We start from the raw sequence: 25,459 nt of genomic DNA, 5'->3' as shown, positions 1-25,459 counted from the left end.
CCCCAACCACACAGAGAAATCCCTGACATTGAGAGTCTGGGGCAGAGCTGAAACTCAAGTATTTTAATGGCAAGAGAGAGGCTTTTTCTTGCTGAATTCATTCTCCAAGGATAACAAGAATGAAAGCTTTCGGTCTCCTCACCTGCCACAGATGTGTATTGCTGAGGTTTGCTTCTGGGTTATGACAGATTTTTATGAACCTGTTCAGAACTCTGATGCTGTTCCTGCCTAAGGTGCAGAGATGATATTTCAGAGCCAGCTGATTTCAGTACTTAGCTTGTGCAACACACAGAATTTCCAGAGCCAGACATGCAGGCCATGCAAACTGATCCTTTTTCAACCCTGTACAAAGATCATTCTTAGGACGGCACTGATGGAGCACACACCTCTCAGAGCTGTCCCTTCTATCCAGCTCTCCCAGTCACTTCACACACTCCAAGCACTTTCTGACAGAGCTCAGCAGCACATGGCATTTAATCCTGCTTTTTCTTCACCTTCTCCTGAGCTCTCTCCACACACGGTGTGTGGGCTCTGCAGCAGCATCAAGGTGTCACCTCCCTCACACTGAGGGTCACGTCACATCTTTTCACCAAAAGCAGCAAAGCAATGATTCCCACTGGCTCCCACACAGCTTTTGGTCTCTTGGGGTGGCTGCAGCTCCAGCACCAGCCCTGGTGCACAGGAATTCCAGGAGGAGATCCACAGAAGGGATCAGCCATTGACAGAGAAAAACAGCAGTTTGCAAGGCCCCAATCCCCACAGCACTGCAGACTGGGGGAACCCAGCCTCTGCATTTACATTTGGCCTCGGGGCCTCACTTTTCCTCTCACTAAAGTCCCCCCAGTTTCCCTCATGCTCAGATTCCCAAGATGATTCAAAGCAGCATTAGGAGCAGGGATAAATGATGGGAACTCTCCCAAGGCTGGACAAAATTTCTCTTCTCAGGCCTGAGAAGTCCAGCCAAGGAGAGAGGAAAAGCCTGCCTGAAAGAGGTGTACGATCAAAGCAGTAATGAAATTTCAGTCTAAGGAGAGAAGCTGAGGAGATTTTCAAAGTATATATAAAGATATAGAGAGAAACATAGATTTAGATATAGATATAGTGTAACACGAGGCTGGTGGGTTGGAGAAAGACACACAACACAGGATCCTCTTGGGCTCAGACCAACAGCCACAATTTATTGTTCCAAGCTCCCTTTGATAGTGAGTTTGAATTTCCCAGCCTTGGGAAGCCTGCTGGTTGGGAATCTGTGCCCTGCCCAGATCTCTGGCCAGTGCTGTGTCTGCATCCAGGGCTTGGATGGGGTTGCCTGAGCTCTTTGCTCCCCATGGCACTTCTAGAACAAGCCAGGCCAGCCCAGTTGGGTCTGTTATGGTCAGACTCCTTATGTCCAGCTGTAAACCAGCTGGACCTTGCTACGTCTCCTCCCTTGGTTTTGATTCAAATGCAAATTGTTTGCTGTTATCCCATTTGCAAGGGCCCTTTTGCAGATGGGGTAACAGCAGACAGCATGGCTTTAATTTGAAGGAGGTTTTGTCCAACTTCATCCTCCTCAGCCAGTGATGTGTCCCATGTAGCCCTGGAGTTGCAGCACTCACTGCCAGGAGCTGTCAGGCCAGATCACAATCTTCTAGGCTAGCATGGGACAGGTTAACGCTTATGGGTACAAATTACAGCTTAACACTGAAACAAGGAAACATTCAACTTTGAAAACTGGGAGAAAAAACAATGAACAGAAAAACAGTCTGTAAACAGAAAAACCACACTGTAAACAGAACAACAGTTTGTAAACAAATAGAACCCTTCAGTGAACTGTCACTTGAAGAGTCCCAGATCCCCATGAGGTGGGTGAAGAAGCTGTTTCTGTCCCTGTTCCACACACAGCTCCACAGCGTCTGCTGAGGGCCCTCAGGAGAATGCTGCTCGTGCTCTTGGACAGGACCTAAGGCAGGATGGACACGTCTGGCAGGTACCCAAAGCCTTCCAGTGTCCTTGCAAAGTGCTTGGCAGGGCTGTACTGTGAGCAAAACACATTCAAAATGCTCTTGTGTCACAGACACAAGATCATTCTTGAAGGAGCTCTAGCATTCAATTGTAAACACCTGGGACAGCATTTGATAAATAACTGTGCAATTAGTTCAAATATGGTGGGTGTCATCTTTTTTGGTTGATGAGGTAGAAACATTCATTCTGGAATGTGCAAAGGATCAGGCCAGTGTGTATTCCACTGTCCAGTAATACCAGTAGGATGAAAATTAACAATGAGAATAAACACAGTGATACACACCTCTGGGCATGTCCTGTGGACTTGTCTGTTTGTGCTAGCTTGCTCTGCTGTTTGGAGAGCAGCTTTTGCCTCTGGGGTTAATTTTCTGGGGGAAGTTCATTCAGAGTCACCCTTTAGGAGGTCAACTAAAAGTGCTCATTGAGAGTTGGTCAGTCCTAGGTAAGGTCTGACCCAGCTGATGGTACCCAAGAGTTTTTGTGCATCGTTTAGAGTTAGAATTTTGGTTGAAAATGGAATTGTTTGTGGCTGTATAGTCTGGTCCATTATTTTGAGTCCCAAATATTTCCAGGCTGGTTGCTGCTGCACTTTCTCTGGTGCTACCTGCAGCCCAAATGTTTTTAATGCTTGCAACAGGCTTGGCTGAATCAGGGAGAGTTCTTTTTTGGTTTGGGCTGCAATCAAAATGTCATCCATGTCATGGGAACAGTATGCCCCTGGGAATGGTTCTCTCACTGATGAGAGTACCTGAGCAGCACAGCCCTGACAGATTGTGGGGCTGTTTCCCCTGTTTTGGGGAAGTACTTTCCATTGAGAACCTTGCACTGGTGCAGCATTATTGACAGAAGGCAGGGTAAAGGCAAACTTTGGGGTGTCCTCTGGGTGCAATGGAAGAGTGAACAAACAGTCCTTTAAGTCCACAGTCAGGATGTCCCAGGAGGCAGGAATCACTGCAGGAGATGGCAGACCAGGCTGCAACGTGCCCGTTCTCTCCATCACAGAATGGATTTTTCTCAGCTCATGGAGTAACCTCCACTATCCAGATTTCTTTTTTATAACAAATACTGGGGTGTTCCAAGGGCTCATAGATGGCTCTATGTGTCCTTGAACCAGTTGTTCCTGTACCAGGGTTTTTAGGGCGTCTAGTTTCTCCTTTTTAACGACCACTGTGGTCCCCACCCAGGCTGAGCAGTGAGCCATTTTAGAGTCAGGGTGGGACACTTTACACCCTCTAATGCAGTGGCCCCTGTCTAAAATCCGCTCCCACCTCAGCCCACTCCAGAGCCAGAGAACTCTGGGGAAGGGCTTCCCATCTGGGAGTGTCAGATAGGATTGATTCCTCCCATTTAGATTGAAAAAGTGACATTTTGTGGTGCTCTGGCCAAACGATGCCAATTTTGTTTGACCAGTGGGCACGGTCAGCACCAAAGACACAGACACCCCCTGAAGGAATCAGTGTCATTTCCTACAGTTCAAAGCAGCAAAGGAGCACAAAAGGAGCAGCTCAGCAATGCCCCCAAGCATCACTACCAAAGATTGCCCGCAGTGATGAAGAAAGATCCATCACCAGTTCCCCTCACACTTTCCCATCACCCACACCCACACATCAGCTGGGGGAAGCTGTCACAGCCAAGGACTGCAGAGCCACTCCCGGGCACTGGGAATTCCTGCAGGTGCCTCCAGCCACAGGTGAGGCTCCAGCTTGGCTGTGAGAGGGCCCAGCTTTGACAGAGCTGAATAAACAAACTGACAGCACTTCCAGTGCAGTAACATCTGGTTTCATCCTCCTCTTGGATCCCTCCCAAAGCCTGGCCAGGGCCCAGGGAGGAACCAAGGGAGTTGCCTTTGACCATACAGCCCCAGACAAGGCCAGATGTCAGATTTCATGGCCTTGTCTGGCTTCTAAATACAGAAAGATCATGACCTGTTTCACTAAGGAGTGGATACATCTAGTACAAGGCTAATGACCATGCATATTTTGTTAAGGAGCAGATACAAAGATACCCTTTGGTTCGGAGGTTCATCCAGAGGTCACCTTTGGCTCAGGGCCCGCTGTTCAGGCCTCACTCAGGCCTCTTGTCCAGGCCTGGCTCTTCAGGGTTTAGTGCTGGGCTTGACAGTGCTGGCTTAACACTTGGACTGGATGAGCTCAGAGGTCTTTTCCAACAGGAAGGATTCTGTATTTCCATGATTTTATCTGCTGCATTCAGTCAGGTCCATGTTAGCAGCATTACTTTGGTCAAAAAGTTCCCTCTTGTTCAGCTCTTGTGGCCTAAGGCTTCAGCTCCTTCAGCTCCTGGTGCAAAGCTGCTCATGCTGAACGAGACGACTCCAAGAGAAGAACACAGTTCATGCAGTTCCTTCTGGGACACTGAGAGGGGAGGGTGTGGAAACAGGAGCATTGTTTGCTGTGGCCTCCTCTCTGCCCTTCACGCCTTTCAGCGCTCACAAACAGCCCAGAGCTTTCTCCAAGAGTGCAATGGAGCAGCTGTTCCTGCTCCCAGCTCTGGCTCCTCCCAGGCTCTGACCTTGCCTGGTTTTGTCCCTCTTGCTGTGCCCTCTGTTCCCCTGGGCTCAGTGGCTGCTGCCCAGGACTGTGGAAGTGGCACAGATCCAGTGGTGGGGACCCTCCTTTCTCTGCCCTTGGAGCTGCCTGCTCACAGCAGCCTTTTCCATCTGGAAGCTGCACATGGAGAGGGAGTCCTCACCTCTGTTCCTTGCACAAAGCCCAGGGCTGCAGAGCTGGGCCGGGCACAAGTGGGGCAGCACAGCAAACAGGGAGCTGCCAGTCCCTTCCAGCCCTGTGTGCTCAGAGTTTGGGCCCTGGAGCTGCAGGTGGGCAAAGGCAGCTGCTTCTGCTCCCTCTGTGTGTGCCCGTGTTGAGCAGTGCTGCTCCATCAGTCTGTGCCCAGCACCGGGGAAAAGCCTCAGCCCTGCAGGGCCAGGAGCTGCCGGGCTGTGCCTGAGCAGCTCAGCCAGCGGGAAGGGAGCTGCTCCACACGGGAACCAGCAGCAAAGGACACTCCTTTCTTAGGAAGGTTTTTCTATTAAAAAAAAAAGAAAGAAAAAAAGAAGACAGAAAAGAAAAAATGAGAACGATAAAAACAAATCCCGAATCTATAGTGAAAAATACTTAGTAACTTTGGATAAAGAGATAACTGATCTTTTTAAAATGAGATCTCAGTTATTTACTTTGTAAATGTGTTGATGGCATGGATCCATCCTACTAACCTCAGCAGCCTTTTAAATAGATTTTGCAGTTTGTTTCCAGTATTATTTTAAATTGTGGTAGAAAGAATAGGAAATTGCTGTGCCCCACCAGATCTAAGCAGGACTGGGAATCTAAATTTTGTCAAACCCCAAATCCTTTAGAAGGTGACCTTTCTTCTCACTCCCTGAAGGAGCTGCACATTCCCTTGGAAGTTTTCAGAGTTTTTTAAAGACACAAAGTCCCACTTACAGCTTGTTGCTCTGGTTTCGAGGTGCAGAAGGGCAATTAATTCTTCATCCATCAGCTCCAGACTGCACTGCCTTAGGAACACCATCCACTCCCCAGGTTTTGCTCAGTTGTGGCACTCCTAGAGGAGGAAGAAAGGGCAATTGCACAATTCCAGCCAAAATAGAAGGAAGTGTGGGACAGACAAAACATCCTGTGAAGATCCAGGCATTCAGCTGGGACTGTGGAGTGTTTGGGTTCTTGCCAATTGGATGTGGATCCCTACCTGCAATCTCTGGGCCAGCATGTCTTGGTTTGAAGGGAAGTGAGTTTTTTTGGAAGTAGTGGTCAAACCAATCAGTCCTTAGGTCTGAGTGTTGGCACCTTTGTTGGCCACTAAGAGGTGGGACACGCCTCTGAGGACACGAGGGGTTAAAAGCCGGATTTCCCAGCAGGACTCTCTCTTTTCCTGCTCTGCTTTCGGAGAGGGAGCGTCTTCTCCTCTCCCCTGCCCGGGCCTGGCTAGGCCGGGTGGGGGAGGGGAGCAAGGTGGGCCTGGCTGAGCAAGGTGGGCCTCGGGGTGGGGAACAGAGGGAGCTGGAGTGGAGCTGGTCCAGCTTCCATCTAGAATGGAGGGGTGGAGGGAGAACTTTGGAGGTGCCTTCCGTCCCCCTCCCTGTCCCATCCCGTTCCCCCCCCTTCCCCCCCCCCCGGTCCCGTCTCTCTCCTCCCCCCACAGAGAGAAGGTGCCGAGCTGGAGCTGCTTGTGAGAGCTGCAGTGTCTGCGATCGCCTGTGCCTGACCTTGGTGGTGGGAGATAAAGCTTTTAACTCTTTCTAAGGCAGAAGAGAGTTATCCCTGGACGCTGCATTCTCATAGTTGGTGGTTTTAGAAGAGAGAGGACAGCCTGGGACTGAGAGGGTAATGTGAGATGAAAAGAAGCCCCTTCGATTGCCGGAATGAAGAGGAGTGGCTTATGAGGCTGGACTTTTCTTGCATAATGATAGCCATAGACGGACCCTGGACCCTCCTGACTATAAATAAGACTGTGTTTGGGTGGATGTTTTTGGCTCAAACCCAGAGACGTTCTGGCCTGCTTCTTGGAGCCCCCGGCCCCAGGGGTAAATGGGGGGGACCTGAGTCCCAAAATGAGAAGATGGCTGGTTTTTGGTACTTGGCCAAAACATCCTTAAAAAGAGCCCTGTTGCAGTGCAGGTCCATGGACGGCAGTGAGAGTGCCGGACATGGAAAGGAGGGTGTCACCCTGGCAGACTCTTCGAGGCAGTGCCATGGGTGACGTGGGAACACGGGATGGTGGACCTGTGTTTCCTGTGGGGGGGGCGGTCTGTGGTGCGAGAGAGACTCCTCTCGTCCTGGATGGAATGTGGATTGTCTGAATTTTAAAGGATGATGATTTGGATTAGGAACCCAGGGTTGTTGAGGGATTAAGCAAGTAGATGAAGGTAATGTGCTGGAGTCAACTGAGTGAGCATGTATGGAATGGAAATTGGGGGGGAGGAGAAGCAGTGTTTTGGGAGGTTTTCTCTTCTGCTTTTGGGTGGCTGGGTTTTTCTTTCCTTTTCTATTGTCCATTGTTATGTAGTGTAATAAATTGTCTGTCTGTTTCAAGTATTAGGCCTGCTCTGCTCTGTTCTTGACCACATCTCACAGCAGTTCATTAGGTAAAATATACCCTCATGGGTGCATTGGCATTTTGTCTAATGTCAACCCATGACACAGCAGGAGAATCTCATTCAGCTGCCAAAGCAGAAAGCTCAGGCGCTGTGCTCAGAAGGGGCTGGTGTGCTGCAAAGCTGTCAGAGCAATGTGAGGGCAGAGCGAGCCCAGCCGTGCCCAGGGCTGAGCCCAGCAGAGCCCTGGCAGAGCCCAGAGCAGCCTCAGCACCCACAGAACCCGGCTGCAAGGACAGAAACCAGAAACTGCCCGTCAGCTGAAGGCTCCTGTGCCCTTGTCCCAGCTGCCTGCAGTGCCCAGGCCGTGCTGGCCGTGCTCAGAGCTGGGCCCAAACCTCCCCATCACTGCTGCCCTTGGGGGCAGAGCAGGAGGGCAGCACATGTGCCCAGCCTGCAGCCAGCCATGCCACATCCAGCCCCTCAGCAGCTGCCCAGAGCCAAAAAGCAGCTGGACAGCCCAGGGAAGGATTTGTTGCCTCCGCCCCAGCAAAGGGAGGAACCTTTGGTGCCCAGCCAGGCTGTGCCATGCCCGGATCTGGGAGCATCCCCCTGGCTGTGGACTCACCTGCAGATTGGGTATGGAGCGTCTCTGAAGAAGGTACCAAAATCAAACTCCATCATCTTCAGCTGCTGGTGACCAGGTGGAGGAAGAGATTGTCATCCCTGAGGTTGTCCTTGGTGTCTCCAGCAGCAGCCCCACCTGACAGAGCTTCTCCAGGGGCTCCTCCTTCCCTGGGGGCCAGAGCAGGCTGTCACTGTTCTGCCCAGGGCCCCAGCCGTCAAGGAAGCACGACAAGAAAAACTAGGATGGATGGTGGCCACCAGTGCTTGCTGGAGCAGGTCTCCAGCTAAGCTCCAGCACAGATGTTCCCATCTCATGATCCCTGCTCAGAGCTACAGGCAGGACAAAAACAGTCTGCTCTTCTTTAGCACTGATTGCCATGAGATGTGTGGAGTTGTTACCTGCCAGGTTTTGGATCCAATTGTGCACATGGACCTCTCCCATCTTCTAGGGCAGATGAACGCCCTGCAGCCAAGGATCATTGAAGAGGTCTTCTAAGGATGGCCTGTCCAAGGGTTGCATGGACAAACACCTCTTAATGACATCCTGGCACTCTGAAGAGACAAACCAGAATCCACCAGTCACTTGGAGAAGGATCCCGTCTGCTTTGGCCCCCCATTCCCACGCCCAGGCCATGCTGGGTCTGACCAGAGCTGTGCCTAAACTTCCCAATGCATTGTCTGTTTGGAGGAGAGCAGCAGAGCAGGACATGTGCCCCCTCCCCAGCAGCTGCCAGAGCAGGGTGCTCATGAGGCTGCTGCTGTCTCCCAGCACTGGTATTCCCCTGTGCCCAGAGATGAGGATCCACCTGGAGAGAGCCATCGTGGGAACAAGATGCGGCCCCAGATGATCTGCTGGCCCCTCCTGAACGGGTGCTTCCCCACGACCAGGTGGTACAGCAGGAGGCCCAGGGACCAGATCGTTGCTGCCTCGCCGTGGTAGCGCTGCTGGTGGATCCACTCTGGTGGGCTGTAGGACAGGGTTCCTGTGGAACACAGACGCAGTTCATCAGGGGATGCTGCTACTCCTAGAGCCTGGCCCCAGCATCCCTGGGCATGTGGGCGCTGGCCCCCTCCCACCCCCAGACAAAAGCAACTTGGCTCAAGAAATCATGCTGCTCCCAGCAGCAAGAGGGGGAAGGCCCGGTGCTACAGCCAGGCTGGGCCAGGAGATGACCAGGAACATCCCCTGAGGGGGCTCACCTGCAAATTGGGTGTAGGCTGTGTCTTGGAGGAAGGCGCCACAGCCAAAGTCGATGAGTTTGAGCTCTCCGGTGGCCAGGTCGAGCAGGATGTTCTCGGGCTTGATGTCCCTGTGCAGGACCCCGCAGCTGGTGCAGTGCCGCACGGCCTCCAGCACCTGGCGGAACAGCGCCCGCGCCTCCTCCTCCGGCAGGAATCTCCGCTCCGCCAGGAAAGCCGACAGGTCCTGGCACCGCTCCGGACGCTCCAGCACCAACAAGAAGCTGGTGGGGAGCTCAAGCCACTCCAGGAGCTGAATGACACCAGCACAGCCAGCGGACACCTTGTCCAGCAGCACGATCTCCAGGGGCGCACGGGCGCCGTTGGGCTGCGGGAGGAGCACGATGCCGTCAGTGGGGCTGAGGCCGTGCCGGGGCTCTGGGAGCCCTCAGCCAGCCCCCGCTGCTCTGGGCGCCCCGCTCAGCCCAGGCCCGCTCTGCCTGCACGGCTCCCGGCGGCTCCCACCCTGCCGGGCCCCGGCTCCTCGCCGCCCGCCACGGCCCGGCTTCTGCCGCTGGCCCCGCTCACTCACCAGCTCGCCCCAGAGCCGGATGCGATCCCGCGGCACGCATTTGATGGCCACCTGCGAGCAAGGGACAGCAGCGGGCTAAGCTCACCGACCGCCCCGCTGCGGTCCGATCTTCTCCTCCTGCTCCGCCCACCTCGTTCTCCTCCGCCTCCTCCTCCGCCCGCCCCCGGCCCCGCCGCTCACCGGGGCGCCGTCCGACACTCGTGTCCCCGAGTAGACGCTGCCGAATCCTCCGCGCCCCAGCAGCGAACCCAGCCGGTACCGGTCCTGCAGGGCCTCCTGCGCCTTCCCTGCGGGCGACACGCGGCCGTCAGCGCTCGGCCCGGGGCCAGACACGGCCCCCGAGCGCCCCCCGAGCGGCCCGGGCCGGGCATCCCCACCCGCGCCGGGCCCCGGCGGTTCGGGGCCGGCGGCTGCGCTGCCGAGCGGCGGAGCTCGGGCCGGGGAAGCCGCAGCGGAGGCGGCGGGAGCGGCCGCGCCGCGTGTGTCCTCCGCGGGGCCCGGGAGGAGGCGGCGCCGGGCTCGGGGTCGGCACCGGGGCCGAGGCCGTGCCCGGCCCAGGCGCAGCCAAAGGGCGGCGATGCCGCCCCAGCCCCAGGCACTGATCCCGGCCCAGCAGCGCCACCGCCAGCACGGCCAGAGCCGGGCCCAGGCGAGACCGCGGGGGGACGCCCGGGGACGGGAACGGGGCAGCCCCGCCCGGGGCCGGGGGCGGGCCGGGGGCATGGCCCGGCCCGGCAGGGGGAGAGGGAAAGGCCGGGACGGGGACACCGAGAGGGGCTGGGGAGACCGGGAAAGGGACACCAGGAGAGAGTGCAGGAATGTGGAAGAGGGAGAGGAGGAACGAGATATGAGGAGGGTCGCAGAGTTCGGAGATTCCGAAAAGTCGCTGCCGCCGCTGCTGCTGCTGCCGCCGAAGCCCCGGGGCCGTTTGTCCGCGTGTCCGTTCCACGGCCGAGCCCCGCGCGCCCCGGGGGCAGCCCCTGAGCCTGTCCAAACACGGGAACTTGGCCCTGTGCAGCCCAGACCCAGAGTCCTGACTCCTGCGCTGTGCCAGAGGAATCCCCTCGCTTGCTGCTCTGCATTGTCCCTGCTCAGGCTCACACACTGCCGGGGCACATTCCCTGCCTGCAGGATTCGTGCCCGACCCAAGCACTACACTTATGTCTCCAGCACTGCTTGACAACAAAAACAGAGGAAGGCAAACTGTGTGTACAGCCCATGGTATTTTAGAGTGTCTAAAACCCACTAAGTCACCGATCTTCGAGGTGAGATCCCTTTGGAATTAATGGCATGGACAAGTAGTGCAACATGGAAAAGGGAAGCATAGAAAGAAATAGAGGAAAACATCTCGGTTTGTTTCTTTCATTTTCATTTCCCTTCTGGAAAGCTGTTTCAGTTTTCCAGCAATCTTCTCCACTGTCCCAGCTGCTCTTTCCAAGAACCTTTCATGGAGAACGAGGTCCAGCTTCTGTCACAAGATGTGCCAGCAACTCCAGCTTCTCTTGGATTTCCATCCTGTGAGTGCAGCACGACTTTTCCAGCAATGCAGGACAAATGTCTGGAGAACTTTACCATTTCTCTGTCCTTTTCCCTGTGGACTGGGCAGTTGTGCCATTGGTAAGGTTTGCATTGTTGCTGTTCTAAGCCAAGAAAACAGGAGGTGGTACCAGGCATAGCTGGGGAATGCAAGGCTGAGTGAATTCAGAGAAAGAATCTCCCTGACACTGTGTGAGCTCCCCGGGCTGGGCTCAGCTTCCTGCTGGGACTCTGCACAGGGCTGAGCTGCAGCTGGGATCAGCAGCAGCTGCAAATACCTCTGGGCATTCCCATTTTCTGCTGCTCAGAGCAAGCAATGAAGCGAGTGAAGAAGTTGAGGTTTGTCTTCCTCCTGGTGGTTTTTTTTTTCATTTTATTTGACACTCCAGAGGTCAATTTCTGTGATGGCCTCTGTAAGTTGATTTGATTTCAGCAGCAGCAGCACCAGGGCTGTGTTGGAGCTCTGCAATTGTGGCCTGTGTGGCTTTAATTCCCCTCAACTCAGTGCCCAGGGACTTGGGAGCATTTCAATCTCTTCTTATTGTGGTGCCTGCCACAAAAATCCTGAGTTCACTTTGTTACAAAAGCAGAGTGGGTAGCAATGGTGGAAAAAGGCAATTGCAGTTGAGCTGCTCAAATTCACTTGGCAGCCAGAAGGGTGCAAGAGCAGGCGCCATCTCCAATTGCCGAGGCAAAGGCAAGAGCAGCCTGCTGCTGTCACCTGAGGGTGAGTCAAAGAGCGCTGCACAGAGCGCTGGAAGCCGAGCCTTTCTTTCTCTGGAGGCTGCTGAGGGCAGCCCAGGCGGGCCCTGGGCAGTCAGGGCTGTGTGTGGGTGATGGCTGCTGCAGTGCAGAGTCCAGCTGGAAAAGGCCCTTGGCAGGCGAGGCAGGAGCAGGCGGGAAGGGGCCGGCGCTGCTGCTGCTCCTGGCCGGGAGCCGCGGCTGGGCCGGGCCGGCGCCCGCTGCGCTGCGGCTGCTGCTGCTGCCAGAGCCGGGCGGGACTCGGGGACAGCGAATGGACACGGGGGGACAGCAAAGGCCTGCGGGGCTGCGGGGATGTTGGCGCTGGGGCCAGCGGCAGCACAGAGCTGCAGCCGCGATTAACCCCGAGGGGAGCGCTGGGGAAAGGCTCCATTTCAGCCTTTCTTGACTGGTGGCTGTGAAGGGAGCGAAATAAAAGGAGAACAAGCAGGGTCCGACCCCTTCTCCTTTGGGAGGAGCCGCGCGCCTGGGGCTGAGGGGCTGTGAGGGGCCGTGAGGGGCTGTGAGGGGCTGTGAGGGGATGTGAGGGGATGTGAGGGGCCATGAGGGGATGTGAGGGGATGTGAGGGGCCGTGAGGGGATGTGAGGGGATGTGAGGGGATGTGAGGGGATGTGAGGGGCCATGAGGGGCCGTGAGGGGCTGTGAGGGGCTGTGAGGGGATGTGAGGGGATGTGAGGGGCCGTGAGGGGATGTGAGGGGATGTGAGGGGCTGTGAGGGGATGTGAGGGGCAATGTGGGGTTGTGCTGGGCCATGAGGAGCCTCAGCCCTGACAGGACGGGTGTCCCACCATGTCCCCAGGGCAGGGCAGCCATGAGGGGCCACAAACAGATGTGGTGGCAAAGCAGGCTGGAGGCACCTCTGGGAGAGGAGGAGACCCTTCCTCAGCTCCAAACCACACCAAATCCACCATTAATGGCACTTTCCATCTTTAGAATCCACTGACAACTTGAAATAGACTGTACAGATTAATCCCAGTGGGAGGAGGAGGTAATGTTCCCAGTGAGTGACATCCAGCCATTGGTGATAATGTCTAGGATTTAATAGTCTTAACAATTAGAAGTAATACTAATAAATGCAAAAAATAATAATAAAAAATAAACCCTCAAATCCAAGCACCTCACCAAAATTTTTCTACACCACATTTTTCTTTATTATCAAAAGGTTCATGAAAACAAATCCTGTTAATTATCTCCACCTCACATCTTCCCCACCACAGAAACAAGGCCCTTTGCAGTGTTTCATACAAGCTAAAATTCACAGCTGGAGGGAAGAACAGGGTGGCACCACCAATTTCCATGTCCAACCCAGCAGGCCAACTCCAAAGTGGAGGGAATAAAATGGAATGGGGGCAGGGCCTGGTCAGATGTTTCTCTAAAGGATGGCAAAAGCACCTCCAATTGAACAGGAAGGGAAAAGAAATCCCTATGAAGCACCCTGTGTGTTCAGAGACTCAGCTGGGAGGAGCTGGACATGGACAGAGGCATCTGGAACAGTTCTTTCCTCAGGCTGAGCTTTCCAGCCTGGCCCTGAAGTCAATCAAGTGCTTTCCCAGAGGATTCCAGGGTTGCCAACCACCCTTCAAGAGGTGGCTCACAGGAGCACAGAACCCTTTTCAAGATTCTGAGCAGAAAAAAGGGCAAGAGATGCCCAATTTGGAGCTCTGTTTAAAAACCTGGAAAATAAAAATCAATTGAACTCTGAAGCCCAGCTGTGGGCCCTGCAATCTCAGATCCCAGGCAAAACTGGAAAGGCTTTTTACAAGAACCGACACTGAAGAGCTAACAGATGAATGTGTGTGACATTTGGAGAGGCTTCCAATTTTCTACAGTGTTCCTTGAAGTGTTGAACTTGATTTTGTCTTTGCCTCCTCTTGCACTAGAGGAGCCTCATTTCCCCAGGCAGGAAGGCAAAGCTCATTGCTGGCCCTGGCTGGAGCTGTCCCTGCAGCATTTCCATCCCTGCCGGGGCCTCTTCCCTCAGGGTCCCCAGCAGCAGCTGCTGCAGCAGCACATGGAAGCTGCAGATGGAGCTGCTGCCCAGCCCAGCCTGAGCTGCACAAGGATCCTGCTGACAGGAACCCCAAGATCCCCTCCCAGGGGCCCTGCAAACACTTGCCCATCTCTTCTGTCTGCTCCATGCAGACCCTGCAGGGAACATCCTGCCTCTCCTCTGGGGCAAGGCCAGCACCCCAAATTCACACTCCAAATGCCGGATTCTGGCCCCTTTCTGCATCTGTGAGATGGGGCTACAGCATTATCCAGACAAACTCACTGTACTTCAGCCTGCAGCCTGCAAACCCAGCCCTTGCACAGTGGGTTTACAAGGACCACAAGTAGTAGACCAAACAGAATTAATTTTCAACTGTTACCCTTCACCCTCCATGGTAGATTCTTCTATTCTTTACCATGAGACACATTTTCAATTAGACTGCAAGCACTGGGCCTGATGCCTGCAGTAACAGAACAAACCAAAACCAGCCAGATGTCCTTAGGAAAACTGAAAGACATAATAAATAGTAAATGTATTTTTTCTATTCAAAAGGTTTTTCAGGTAAACAGAACACATACAAGATATGGGAAATTCACACTATGTGAGTGTTTTCAAAATGGGCAAGCAGAGGCTATATTTTGAGGAAAGGTTAATTCTACTACCAAACTGACTAGTTGAAGATCAATTGAACTTACCATTTCAAACCTGTCCATGGTGACTGCTCAGGGGCTTTGCCAGCCCCTCGTGGCCTCTGAGGAGCAACTGGAGAGCAAGAGCTGGCACGGAGCAGGCAGGACATGTGGGTGCAGTGGAGATGCAGCACCTGAGGACAGCTTTTTGTTGTGCTACCTAGGAATTTTTGAATAAAAACTCTCTTAAACCTCAACTCCCTTGCAAGTTTCCCTTCTTTCCCGGTGGGATTCAGGTGCCTGGAGCAATGTGAGGGGCAGCGGGCCCAGCGTGGCCGAGAGCTGAGCCCAGCAGAGCCCTGGCAGAGCCCAGAGCAGCCTCAGCACCCCCAGAGCCCGGCTGGAAGGAGGCACTTGGAGCAGCAAGCGGCAGCAGCCCGGCCCTGGCTGCCTCTTCCTGGGACAGGACTCATCACCCCATCCCAGAGCCAAACTGGGCCCGGGCTGCTGCCCAGGGGAAGGGGGGCCCTGCTGTGGAATGCGCAGCCTGGGGGGATTTGGCCATCCCGAGTCTGTGCAGGAGCAGAGCAGTGAGAACTGTGCAGTGCTGGGGTCACTTCTGAGGATGCTCTGCCCTTCTGCCAGTGCTCCTGTGGCTCCTGGGGGAGCTCGCAGTGCTGCACCCTGTGGGCAGAGGGGCAGGGAGCCGGACTGCTCCACAGGCTCTGGACAGCCTTTAAATAATAAAGCAACCAAAAATCTTTGCAGTGTGTGACAGCTTCAGCCCAGAAACATGTTTCTGTTTGTAATAATAGATTAGTACTGAATAAAGAAATGAAATCTTTTAGATTAGTAGTGAATAAAGAAATGAATCTCAGTTTGTAATTGAGATGTATTTCATCCTTTTCCAAGGTTCTGGTGCTCTTCCTCCAGCGTAATTTCCTTTCCTCACCCACTCTGGCAGTTGAGCTGGTGGGGGCCAAAGGCCAGCCAGCTCCTGCTTACAATGAGTGAGGAATAAATTCAAGGCCATGGGTATCCTTCCTTTAAGTTAGGTCGAGTTAGAAACCTCTACCCAGAAGTCCCTGAGGTCGTTATGTTAATTAGCATAAGTTCTGTTCCCCTATTGGCTACCTGTGTTCCTTATATGGTTCTGTTGCTAGAATGTTCCTTCCCTAATGTTATAAATATTGCTGTACCCTCCATTATTCTGGACTTCTGTTGGTTACCCCCATGGAGTTCTCCTGGATACTGCACACGGTTTTGGGGCACCGTCCCTATTTTCTTTTATCTGTTATTAAAGTGTTCTTTTTCTAGTGCCAACCTTTGTTCCTACTCCTAATTATTTCCTCTCCACCCTCTGCCCTGAAGTCAGGGCACCTAAAGGTTTGTTGCTGTTACCCTCACTACAACAACCCACTTTCTAATAGTTAGAAGGGAGTTAAGTGCGCCGGAAAAGGCAACAGCTCCTGTTTCAAACAGCAGCAGCCACCACTGCAGGGAACTTGAAATGGCCCCAGGCACATGTCTGCGTTTGAAGGGTGAGCAGCTCTTGGGGATAGAGATCTCACACAACTTCTGAGGCTGTGAGAAACCCACAAGTGGCAAAGGATCATTGTGGGTCAACTCCTACTGAAATCCCATTCCCCCACAGCCTCCAAATGGGCAGGCAGGGCTGGGCTCTGGCAGGGTTCAGCTTTGAGTGCCTTGTGCTCCCTGGCGTGTGAGTGATCATCTGAACTCTGGTACTGATTGATTGGGGTATGGCCGCTGAAGGAGAAGGGGGAATCTCGGGAGACAGGAAAGTCTCTGCTTCTCCTTTCTTCCTCCACAACCCCCTCTGGGGCACAAACCTCAAAGAATTAATGATTTTAAAGAAGTCAAGGTTTTAGCTGAAGATAAGCTTTGCTGGAATTAATTAAATAGGTAGATAGGTTTTGCTACAATTAAAAGTTAATACTTAGTTGAAAGAAACTGAACTTGGGATAGCTATCCCAGATCTAAATAACTAATTGCTTGTCAACTTTATGTTTGTTTAGCTGTGATTATAATGAGAAACAGGGAATTTGATAAATAGATCTCAGGAACACAAGACAATTACAAACCTCCTGTATTCAGAAACCCATTGAATAGTCACGGAGACACGGAGCCCTACCAGGGGTTCATTTGTGACATTTGAATTGAAAAGGTAGAAAGGTCAAAACAAGGCAGACTCACTTTACTTCCTCTTTTTAGGGCCCCTCCCCATGGAAAGGACCACCAACCCATTTCAAGGAACAAACCACGCATGCTTAAGAGCTTTTTTGCTATTTACCGTTCAAAGCGGAGAATGGGAAGTAAGTGGGTTATGAATATGCATTTGTATTTTGGTATTCAACACTTCTGTAAATAAAAGGCTTTGTAATCACCTATGATTTTTGCAGTGCATGTTAGGGAGTGAACCCACGTGCTGCCCAGTGTCACAATAAACATGCACTTCCTAACTCTAAACAGTTAGAGAGTCTTTTGTCTGTCACAGTTGAGTATTGATACTAAGATCAATATCCGTATTTTTATATATCATCTGGTGGCCACGGCAGGACTCTGCTCTCTCTGGCCGAGGGGCAGCAGGGGTCCAGCACCCCTCGGGCACCCACCCAGAATTTTCTGGGGAGAGGGCTCCTGTGGCCTTACTGCCACTCGGGGGAAAGACCAGGATCCGCCAGAACTATGGACAAAAAGGTAAGTTCATAACTAAAAGAGGTACCTTTGAACAGGCGGTTTGGTAAGTCACGGAGACGCCCCGTGTGCAAGATACGCCTGAGTGGGTTCAGTTGTGAGCTCCGCCGAGTCTGCTATTTGTGGTCTGTGTTTCAGGTGGTGCCGGTGACAGCCCCAGGAGTCTGTGGTCTGTGTCCCAGGGTAGGGCAGCGGCGGCAGCAGGACAGCCACTTTTGTGGTGTTTCTGGAGCAGTGGTGGCTCCAGCTCAGTGTATGGTTTAACGTGCTTCAGTGGTTTGTAGTTTGGGGTGTTAGCTGCGAGTCTTTGGGGCATGGGGAGTTCATCTCGGGCTGTGGAAAACCGTAGTGGCAGCTCGCACGCATCGGATGCATGTGTAGGGTGGATGAGTGATTCTGAGTGCTTAGGCAGTAAAATAGTTACCAGTGTGCCATATGTGTTGTGGTTTGTGAGGGTTTGTGTTGCAGGTGTTTTTGTGTGTTTTGAAGTGTGCTAACAGCCTATGGTATGTGTTCTGGGATTTGTGTATGCTTAAAGTTGAGAGAATTTTGAAACCCCCGCTTGATCAGCGGAGGGATATCTGTATTTGTGCCTGGGAGAGCAGAAGGATTTAGAGTGCTTGTGTTGTGCCTGGAGTGTGTGCCACGGGGAATTAGGTTGTGTGTGAGTTTTGGCCATGTGTGTGTGTTGGCAGGGTGATTTTGACTTACTTGGATTACTGGGGATGGGACTAGGGGTTCCAAACACCATGGATTCAGAAGTATTAATGAACAAATTGACAGTAATTGGCAGTGATATGATTCAATTGCAACAACATTTACAATCTTCCTTATTGGCATTAGGTACCAGCCAGTGGAAGTTGTCTAAAATATTACCAGAATGGGAAAATACAGAAGAGCAAGAATTGGTATTTAATACCTTAGGTACAGCTAGTGAGAACATTTCTTTGGCACTTGAGTGTACGCAGGCACAGCCACAGTTATGGATGCAATCAGTAGCAGCTTCAGTCATCAGGGACGGGGGAGAAGGCTGTCTGCTGAAATCCGTCAAGTTGTTTGGGATAATGCCTCAGATCTGGAAATGGAACTCCAATCTTGGTGGGGTTTAGTTAATTTTACTTGTAATCCTGTGACAAGTATGGTAGCAGCTTTTGTTCTAACTATATATGAGGCATCAGTGAGCTTGATACATCCAGTCACTGCTTTAGGGCTAAATCATGAGGCGACCATACCATATCCTTCTGAACACAGGATGTGGGCATGGAAAGTTGAAGGAAGGTGGTGAACTGTTGAGCTGCTCATGGGTTTGGGGTCTTAAAAGGCCAAGAGCATTTTCTGGTTATTACAAATTGTTTATTATATAAATGCATCAGTCTTGAAGGCAAGAGTTCTAAGCATGCGGTCTTATTAAAGGTTATAAAGCTTAAAGTCCCAGTGGGGTGTAACAGCAATTGACAGAGAGTCCCGACCATGGGAGGAGAACAAACTGACCGGCCCTGTGGTCCCGGCCACAGGGAGAGGCAGATGGACAAGGGGTTCCGGCCACAAGGAAAGGCAGATGGACAAAGGGTCCTGGCCACAGGGAGAGGCAGATGGACAGGGGGTCCCAGCCACAGGGGAAAGACAGATGGACAAAGGGTCCTGGCCACAGGGAGAGGCAGATGGACAAGGGGTTCCGGCCACAAGGAAAGGCAGATGGACAGGGGGTCCCGGCCACAAGGAAAGACAGATTCCCAGCCCAGAGCCCCATCCGTCCCATTCCCGAGCAGCACTTCCTGCAGCTGCAGCAGAAACAGCAAAGCCGCTGCCACAGCAGCAGCAGCCACAGCTGCACCCCCCAGGCAGCAGCAGCAGAGAGGCAGAAGCAGCCCCCAAGCAATGCAAGACCTGACAAAGTCCTGACAATGGCTCCTGGCCACGGCTCCCTGGCAAAGCCCCGTTCTCTCTTGCAGTTGATGGCAGGAGGATGGATCAATCATCAGAGAATTGATGAGTCAATACCATTGCCCCAAAAACAGGGGATTTTTATCCATAAACCATAAATGCATATTCATGTCCCTATCTATAGATTGGCCAAACAATTAAGAACACAATGCTAAAACATCCTCTCTACATTAATCTAAACCTAATTTTGAAAGTATGTAAAACTACAAAAAACTTTGAAGGTTGGTATCAATCCTTACACAGAAGCCTATGCATATAGCATATCTATTAATGTAAAAAAGGCTCTATCATACAGTATATCTATTAATGTAAAAGGTTCTATCTCATTCACATAAAAATTGTGCCTGCTGTATCTAGTACTGTGAACAATGTTCTAAAATGTTTTTGTTATGTTTAAAGCTAAACTACCAGGCCTTAGGGCTCTGGGCTCTGTGTTAGCTAGCAAATTCTTAAGGCACTTCAAGTCTGCTTATTTAAAACTAAAGTCTAAACATATACTTCATATTTACGTGGTGTAACATATTTTAGTTTCTCTAAAGGCTTCAATTCAATCCCTGCATCTTTCTCTCTCCCTGGGGAACCCAGGGGGGGCATGAACTCCAACAGCAAACCATTAACTAGAACCCTGTTCAATGAGGGAGCAGTTGGGGTTTATATGTGAGGGTAATGCAGGTGATGATAAAGATACTTGTTAGCAGACAGAGCAAAACATTTGTCACTTTGAAATGCATCCCATTAATCAAACCACCCTGCCTGTGTACACAGGACAAGGTTGTGTCTGCCTTAGGACAGCATGCCCCGCTGTAATGGTGGATGAGATCACTGTGAATGAAACTCAGTTTAACTTGTGCATTTGTGACTTTGTTAAAATTGAAGGATGTGAGTTCTCCTATCAGGCGCTTGTCCTATCACACCAACCTATAAAGGCAAACTTGACTACTGTTCAAGAAATATTGTCTGTGCCTATAGGGACAAACTTTGGTTGCACAATTATTGAAACACAATGAATTAAAAGACGTTCTTAAAGAAATTAAAGATGAAGCAAAGAGAACTTTGATTACAATATATCATGACACAGACACTATAGAGAGTATTTAAAAGGTTGGAAGAAGGCCCATCCCATCATTGCTGGCATGTGCTTTTTGGGTGGTCACCATCCGCAACCAGTCTGCTCAATACCTTGGTTCATCCAATTATTGTTTTTCTTATTTTAGTTGGTATAAGTTTGATTCTGTCTGTCATGATACTTGTTTGGAATTGAAGAATGCTGAAGTGAGTAGCAGCTTTAACTTCAATATCAAAAGCACATGGTATGGTTTTAAGGGACACCTACCGCACAGCTTTGCTAATGAAGAACAATCTGTATATTAGTAAAAGAATTTACTAACCTTGAAGAAGGAGTGGGGAAATGAATCATGATTTTAAAGAGTTAAGATTTTAGCTAAGGGTTAGAAGCAATTTATATTGATCAAGGTGTAAGTTAGATAAGTAAATGGTAGGTTAATGATTATTAGATGCCTAAGGTAGAGCTAATTGTTATATTGCTTGCTATTATGAGCTTGTTTATAGTAGGAAGTGCAGTAAGTGAACCATTATAAGAACAGATTGAAACCAGGTAGAACAATGGCCAGCACCTGGGCTTTCTATCAATCAATCACCAAGCAGGGGGCCTTGGATCGTGCCAGAGGATCACAGAGACCTGATGAAGACTTTCCTGACTTCATCCTTTGCGACCACTGACCCAATTCAAGAGAACTGCACAAGCATGAAGGACTAATAGCCTCATTTTAATACTGAATGGGAATGAGAGGTGCTGGGGTTATGCATATGTATCGTATGTAAGATCTTGGGAAATAAATAGAGGGCAAAGAACCTTGTTCGGGGCAGTCATGCCTTTCAGAGATGATTCCTGTGCTGCCTGCTGGTGAATAAACATACCACTTTGTAAATTTAATTAGTTAGAGAGTCTTTGTCTGTGATCGTATAGGTTTTTAATGATTCACCCACAAAAAAACCCTAAACACAGAGACTCCCCCGGGATATTTGGGGCGAGCTGCCCCTCCCCGGGCACCTGCGGGATTGGGGGCGATGCTCCCCGGCCGTGCTGCGAGTTCAGGGAGCGCTGGAGCCGCCTCTGCCTCCTCTGCCCTTCTCCTCCTGCTCCCTGCTGCCGCTCCGCCTCTTCCTCCCTCCCTCCTCCTCCTCCCCCGTTCCCAGCCCCAACTGTGGGGGCGGGGTCAGGGAAAGGGCGGGAACTGTCAGGGGAAAGGGGCGGGGTCAAGGGAACACACGGTCCTAAAAGGGCCTGGTTTGGCCTAAAATAACACAAATGGGTCTAAAATTGTCTAAAGGCGACTAAAATCCACCCTAACATCGATCAGACTTGGCCTCAAATCATCCAAAAGGGCCTAACATCCACCCTAAATCCACATGCTTTAGCCTAAAATGAGCCAAATGCAGTTAAAAATCATCCAAAGGACTATAACATCCCACCAAAGCAGCGTAAAACTGCACAAACTGGTTTTAAGTCTTCTTTAAATGGCCTCTATTCACACTTAAATCTCTCAAGTGGGCGTAAATCCCAACCATAAAGTACCTAGGTTTGCCGAAAGTCACCCAAAGGGGCCTGAAGTCCACCCTAAAATGCAACAGATTTGGCTTAAAATCAGCCAAACAGGCCTAAAATCTCTGGGACCAGGACCGAGACCGAGACCAAGATCAGCACCAGAACCAGCACGAGCACCAAGACTGAGACCAACACTGGACCTGAAACCAGCACCAAGATTGGCGATGCTCTGGGACAGGCACTGAGACCAGGACTGGGACCAGAACCAACACCAGAACCGACACTGCCACTGCTGCAGGACAGGGGCTGGAACTGGGACAAGAACTGACACCAGAACAGGGACTGGCACCGCACTGGCACCGGGACTGGGACTGAGATCGACACCGAAACCAGCACAAGAATTGGCACTGGGACCAAGACTGAGACCAAGACCGACACCGGAACCAGCACCAAGACTGGCACCGCCCAGGGACTGGGACTGAGACTGGGATTGGCACTGGGAGCACTGCGGGACCAAGACCAGCACTGGTACCGGCACTGGAACCGGGACCGTGCTGAGACCGAGACTGAGACTGGCACAGCTCTGGGAATGAGACTGAGACTGAGGCCGGAACCGGGATGAGGACTGGACCCAGAATTGCTCGGGGATTGGCTTCAAGATCGCTCCGAGACTGCTGCCTTCGCTTCAGAGTTCTGGTCGTAGCCCCGTTCAGGACTGGGCGGGACTGGGAGAGACCCCTTGGGGGAGACGGGACTGCCTCAGCTCACATCGTTCCAGTGCAGCCATCCAGGGCAATATGATCCCAGTCTGTATGATCCCAGTCTCTATGGTTCTGATCCGGATGGTCCCAGCCTGTGAAATCCCAGTCCATTTGATCCCAGCCTGTGAAATCCCAGTCCATGTGATCTCAGTCTGTACAGTCCCACTTTTTACAACCCCAGTCCATGTGATCCCAACCCATACAATCCCAGTCTACAAGGTCCCAGTCTGCAGGATCCCAATCTGGATGCTCCTGCATGGCACACACTCCAAGGGTGCGGAATTCCAGTTTCCAGCAAGGAAAAGATCTTCCTGCCTTTGAATCCTGCATTATTAGGATTTGAAAGTAGGGATGGAGTTGGGGAACTCAAGAAGCTCTTCCCGCCCTGGGGGCACTCGCACGGCTTCCCTTACTGGTGCCTCTGTTGGTGTCTGGTCAACTGAGAGCTCCTGGAGAAGCTCTTCCCGCACTGGAGGCATTTGTAGGGCCTCTCCCCGGTGTGGATGCGCCGGTGGATGATGAGGGTGGAGTTGTGCTTGAAACCCTTCCTGCAGTAGGGGCAGCGGAAGGGCCTCTCCTCCGTGTGAATCCACTGGTGCCAGAGGAGATAAGAGCTGGTGGGAAACCTCTTCCTACATTTGGAACACTCATAGGGCCTCTCCCCAGTGTGGATCTTTTGGTGGCAGATCAGGTGGGCACGGTGCCTGAAGCTCTTCCCACATTCCCCACACTCATGGGGCCTCTCGCCAGTGTGGATCTTTTGGTGGCTGATCAGGTTGGAGCTCTGACTGAAGCTCTTCCCACATTCACCACACTCGTAGGGCCTCTCCCCAGTGTGGGTCCTCTGATGGCAGATCAGGTGTGTCTTCTGGCTGAAGCTCATCCCACATTCCTCACACTCATGTGGCCTCTCCCCAGTGTGGATGCGTCGGTGCCTGTCGAGGTTGCCATTGTGCCTAAAGCCCTTCCCACACTCGCGGCAGTGGAAGGGCCTCTCCTCCGTGTGTGTGCGCTGGTGCAGGAGGAGACTGGAGCTGGTCTGGAACCTCTTCCTGCATTTATCACACTCGTAGGGCCTCTCCCCAGTGTGGATGCGCCCGTGCCTGATGAGGGTGGAGTTCTGTGTGAATCCCTTCCCGCAGTCGGGGCAGCGGAAGGTCCTCTCCTCTGAGTGAATCTGCTGATGTACGAGGAGCTGAGTGCTGGTCAAAAATCCCTTCCCACACTCAGAACACTTGTAGGGCCTATCCTCAGTGTGGATCTTTTGGTGGAAGTTTAGGTCACTTCTCTGCCTGAAGCTCTTCCCACACTCCTCACACTTGAAGGGTCGCTCCCCAGTGTGGATCCTCTGGTGACGGATCAGGTGGGAGCGCTGCCTGAAGCTCTTCCCACACTCCCCACACTCATGGGGCCTCTCCCCAGTGTGTACGTGACGGTGCCGGATCAGGCTGGAGCTGTTCTGAAACCTCTTCCCACATTCCCCACACTCGTAGGGCCGTTCGTCTGTGTGGATCCTCTGGTGGCGGAGCAGGTGGCACCGCCAGATGAAGCTCTTCTCACACCCAAAGCACTTGTGGGGCTTCTCCCCATCAGGAAGCTGCTCATGGACCACCAGCTCTGAGCTCTGGCTCCATCTCTGGCCGCCTTTGTCCTCCCTGCTCTCCATGCTCAGCTCCTTGTCTGCGGGAGGAAGGACAAGGAGAGGATGGGATTTGTCTTCCTGCCAGAGGGAAGGGGAAGGAGATCGCCCATCTGCTCGGTCCCTGCCCTCCCCAGGCTGGGAGTGCCAGGATCCTGAAAAGCTCCCCCCTCTTCTGTCTCCCCACTTAGGGATACTGGGAGTGACTGGGCTCATACTGGGAGTGTCGAGGAAACTGGAACTACACGGGGGGGGGGAACTGGGGTCATACTGGGAGCAGCCACTTCCAGCACCGGCACCCCCAAACCCTTTCCCGCCCATCCCGTCCCTCCAGCCCCAGCACCCCCCGCCGGGGTCCCAGCAATCCCAGGGGTCCCCCCATCTCGAGACCCCCACTTTGCGGTTCTGGGGCTCTCCTCTCTCTGGGGTCCAGCTCAGGGAAGCCGCGGCTCTCCCGGGGCTCCCCAAACCCGGTGTCCCCCCGGCCCCGCCGCTCCCGCGCGCTTCCCACGTGGCCCCGGCAGAGCTCGGAGGGCCCGGCCCGGGAAGCCCAACCCCCACCGCGGGGGGACCCGCATCCCCCCGACCCCCAATAGGGCTCTGCAGCCACGGAGACCCCCTAAAAACACCTCCCAGGGAGCACCCAATGACCCCTAAAGTACATCTGCACCTCAGCTTTGGTGCCCTGCAAGCTCCAAACTTCCCTCCACCAAAAATCCCCAAACCCAAGGACTCCCCGGGATATTTGGGGCGAGCTCCCCCTCCCTGGGCACCTGCGGGATGGGGGCGATGCTCCCCGGCCGTGCTGCGAGTTCAGGGAGCGCTGGAGCCGCCTCTGCCTCCTCTGCCCTTCTCCTCCTGCTCCCTGCTGCCGCTCCGCCTCTTCCTCCCTCCCTCCTCCTCCTCCCCCGTTCCCAGCCCCGAACTGTGGGGGCGGGGTCACAGAAAGGGCGGGAACTGTGAGGGGAAAGGCGCGGGGTCAAGGGGAAAGCTGGATTTAAAAGGGCCCAGTTTCACCTCAAATCACCCAAAGGGGCCTAAAATTCTCCTAAGGGGTCTAATATCCACTCTGACACTGATCAGGTTTGGCCTGAAATCACCCAAAGAGGCCTAAAATCCCCTCACTGTGGCCTAAAATCACCCTAAGGGCACTAAAATCCACCCTAAATCCACATGGTTTGTCCTTAAATCAAACAAATGCGGTTAAAATCATCCAAAGAGGTCTAACATCCAAGCAAAGGTGCCTAAAATTTCCCAAACTGCCTGTACTGGTTTGAAAACAAAACCAGCAAGACTCTAAGTCAGAAATACAATTTAATAGAGAGAGAACAAACAACAAGAAAGATAAAAATAAAGAAGTACAGTAAAGTACAGTAAGGTAATGTAAAGTAAAGTTAAAGTAAAGTAAAGTAAAGTAAAGCAAAGTAAAGTAAAATAAAGTAA

The 25,459-nt window shown here is 52.5% G+C and overlaps 2 protein-coding genes across 2 annotated transcripts in view; both read right to left on the bottom strand.

Moving 5' to 3' along the window:
- The window catches only part of LOC134562709 (zinc finger protein 420-like), a 230,724-nt gene extending 205,801 nt beyond the window's left edge, over positions 1–24,923 (bottom strand). Inside the window, exons 1-2 of the mRNA XM_063420227.1 lie at positions 24,790–24,923; positions 23,844–24,057 (exon numbers count right to left, since the gene is read on the bottom strand). Coding sequence (XP_063276297.1) covers positions 23,844–24,043 — 200 coding nt within the window. The 5' untranslated portion in view covers positions 24,044–24,057; positions 24,790–24,923. The remainder of the gene's footprint in view (positions 1–23,843; positions 24,058–24,789) is intronic.
- Positions 1,156–10,326, bottom strand: LOC134562714 (serine/threonine-protein kinase pim-1-like). The gene is made up of 8 exons (XM_063420237.1): positions 9,651–10,326; positions 9,471–9,521; positions 8,900–9,266; positions 8,506–8,682; positions 8,099–8,251; positions 7,701–7,867; positions 5,466–5,583; positions 1,156–5,034 (listed from the first exon to the last, which is right to left on the bottom strand). The coding sequence occupies exons 1-5, from the start codon at positions 10,191–10,193 to the stop codon at positions 8,145–8,147; spliced, it is 1,245 nt and encodes a 414-aa protein (XP_063276307.1). The 5' UTR covers positions 10,194–10,326; the 3' UTR covers positions 1,156–5,034; positions 5,466–5,583; positions 7,701–7,867; positions 8,099–8,144.
- Positions 24,924–25,459: the final 536 nt, after the last annotated feature.

Source organism: Prinia subflava, chromosome 30 (assembly GCF_021018805.1).
Source record: "Prinia subflava isolate CZ2003 ecotype Zambia chromosome 30, Cam_Psub_1.2, whole genome shotgun sequence".
Classification (NCBI taxonomy): Eukaryota; Metazoa; Chordata; class Aves; order Passeriformes; family Cisticolidae; genus Prinia; species Prinia subflava.
Note: the sequence above shows the minus strand (reverse complement) of the source record. Positions and strands in the feature narration are given on the sequence as shown.

Coding starts and splice junctions, on each gene's coding strand:
- LOC134562714 (XM_063420237.1), bottom strand. CDS start 10,193: ATGCCCCCGGCCCGCCCCCGGCCCCGGGCGGGGCTGCCCCGTTCCCGT. Junction 8,683..8,899: donor AGCCTACACCCAATTTGCAG/GTGAGCCCCCTC, acceptor TGTGTTCCACAG/GAACCCTGTCCTACAGCCCA. Junction 8,252..8,505: donor CCCACGATGGCTCTCTCCAG/GTGGATCCTCAT, acceptor TTGTCTCTTCAG/AGTGCCAGGATGTCATTAAG.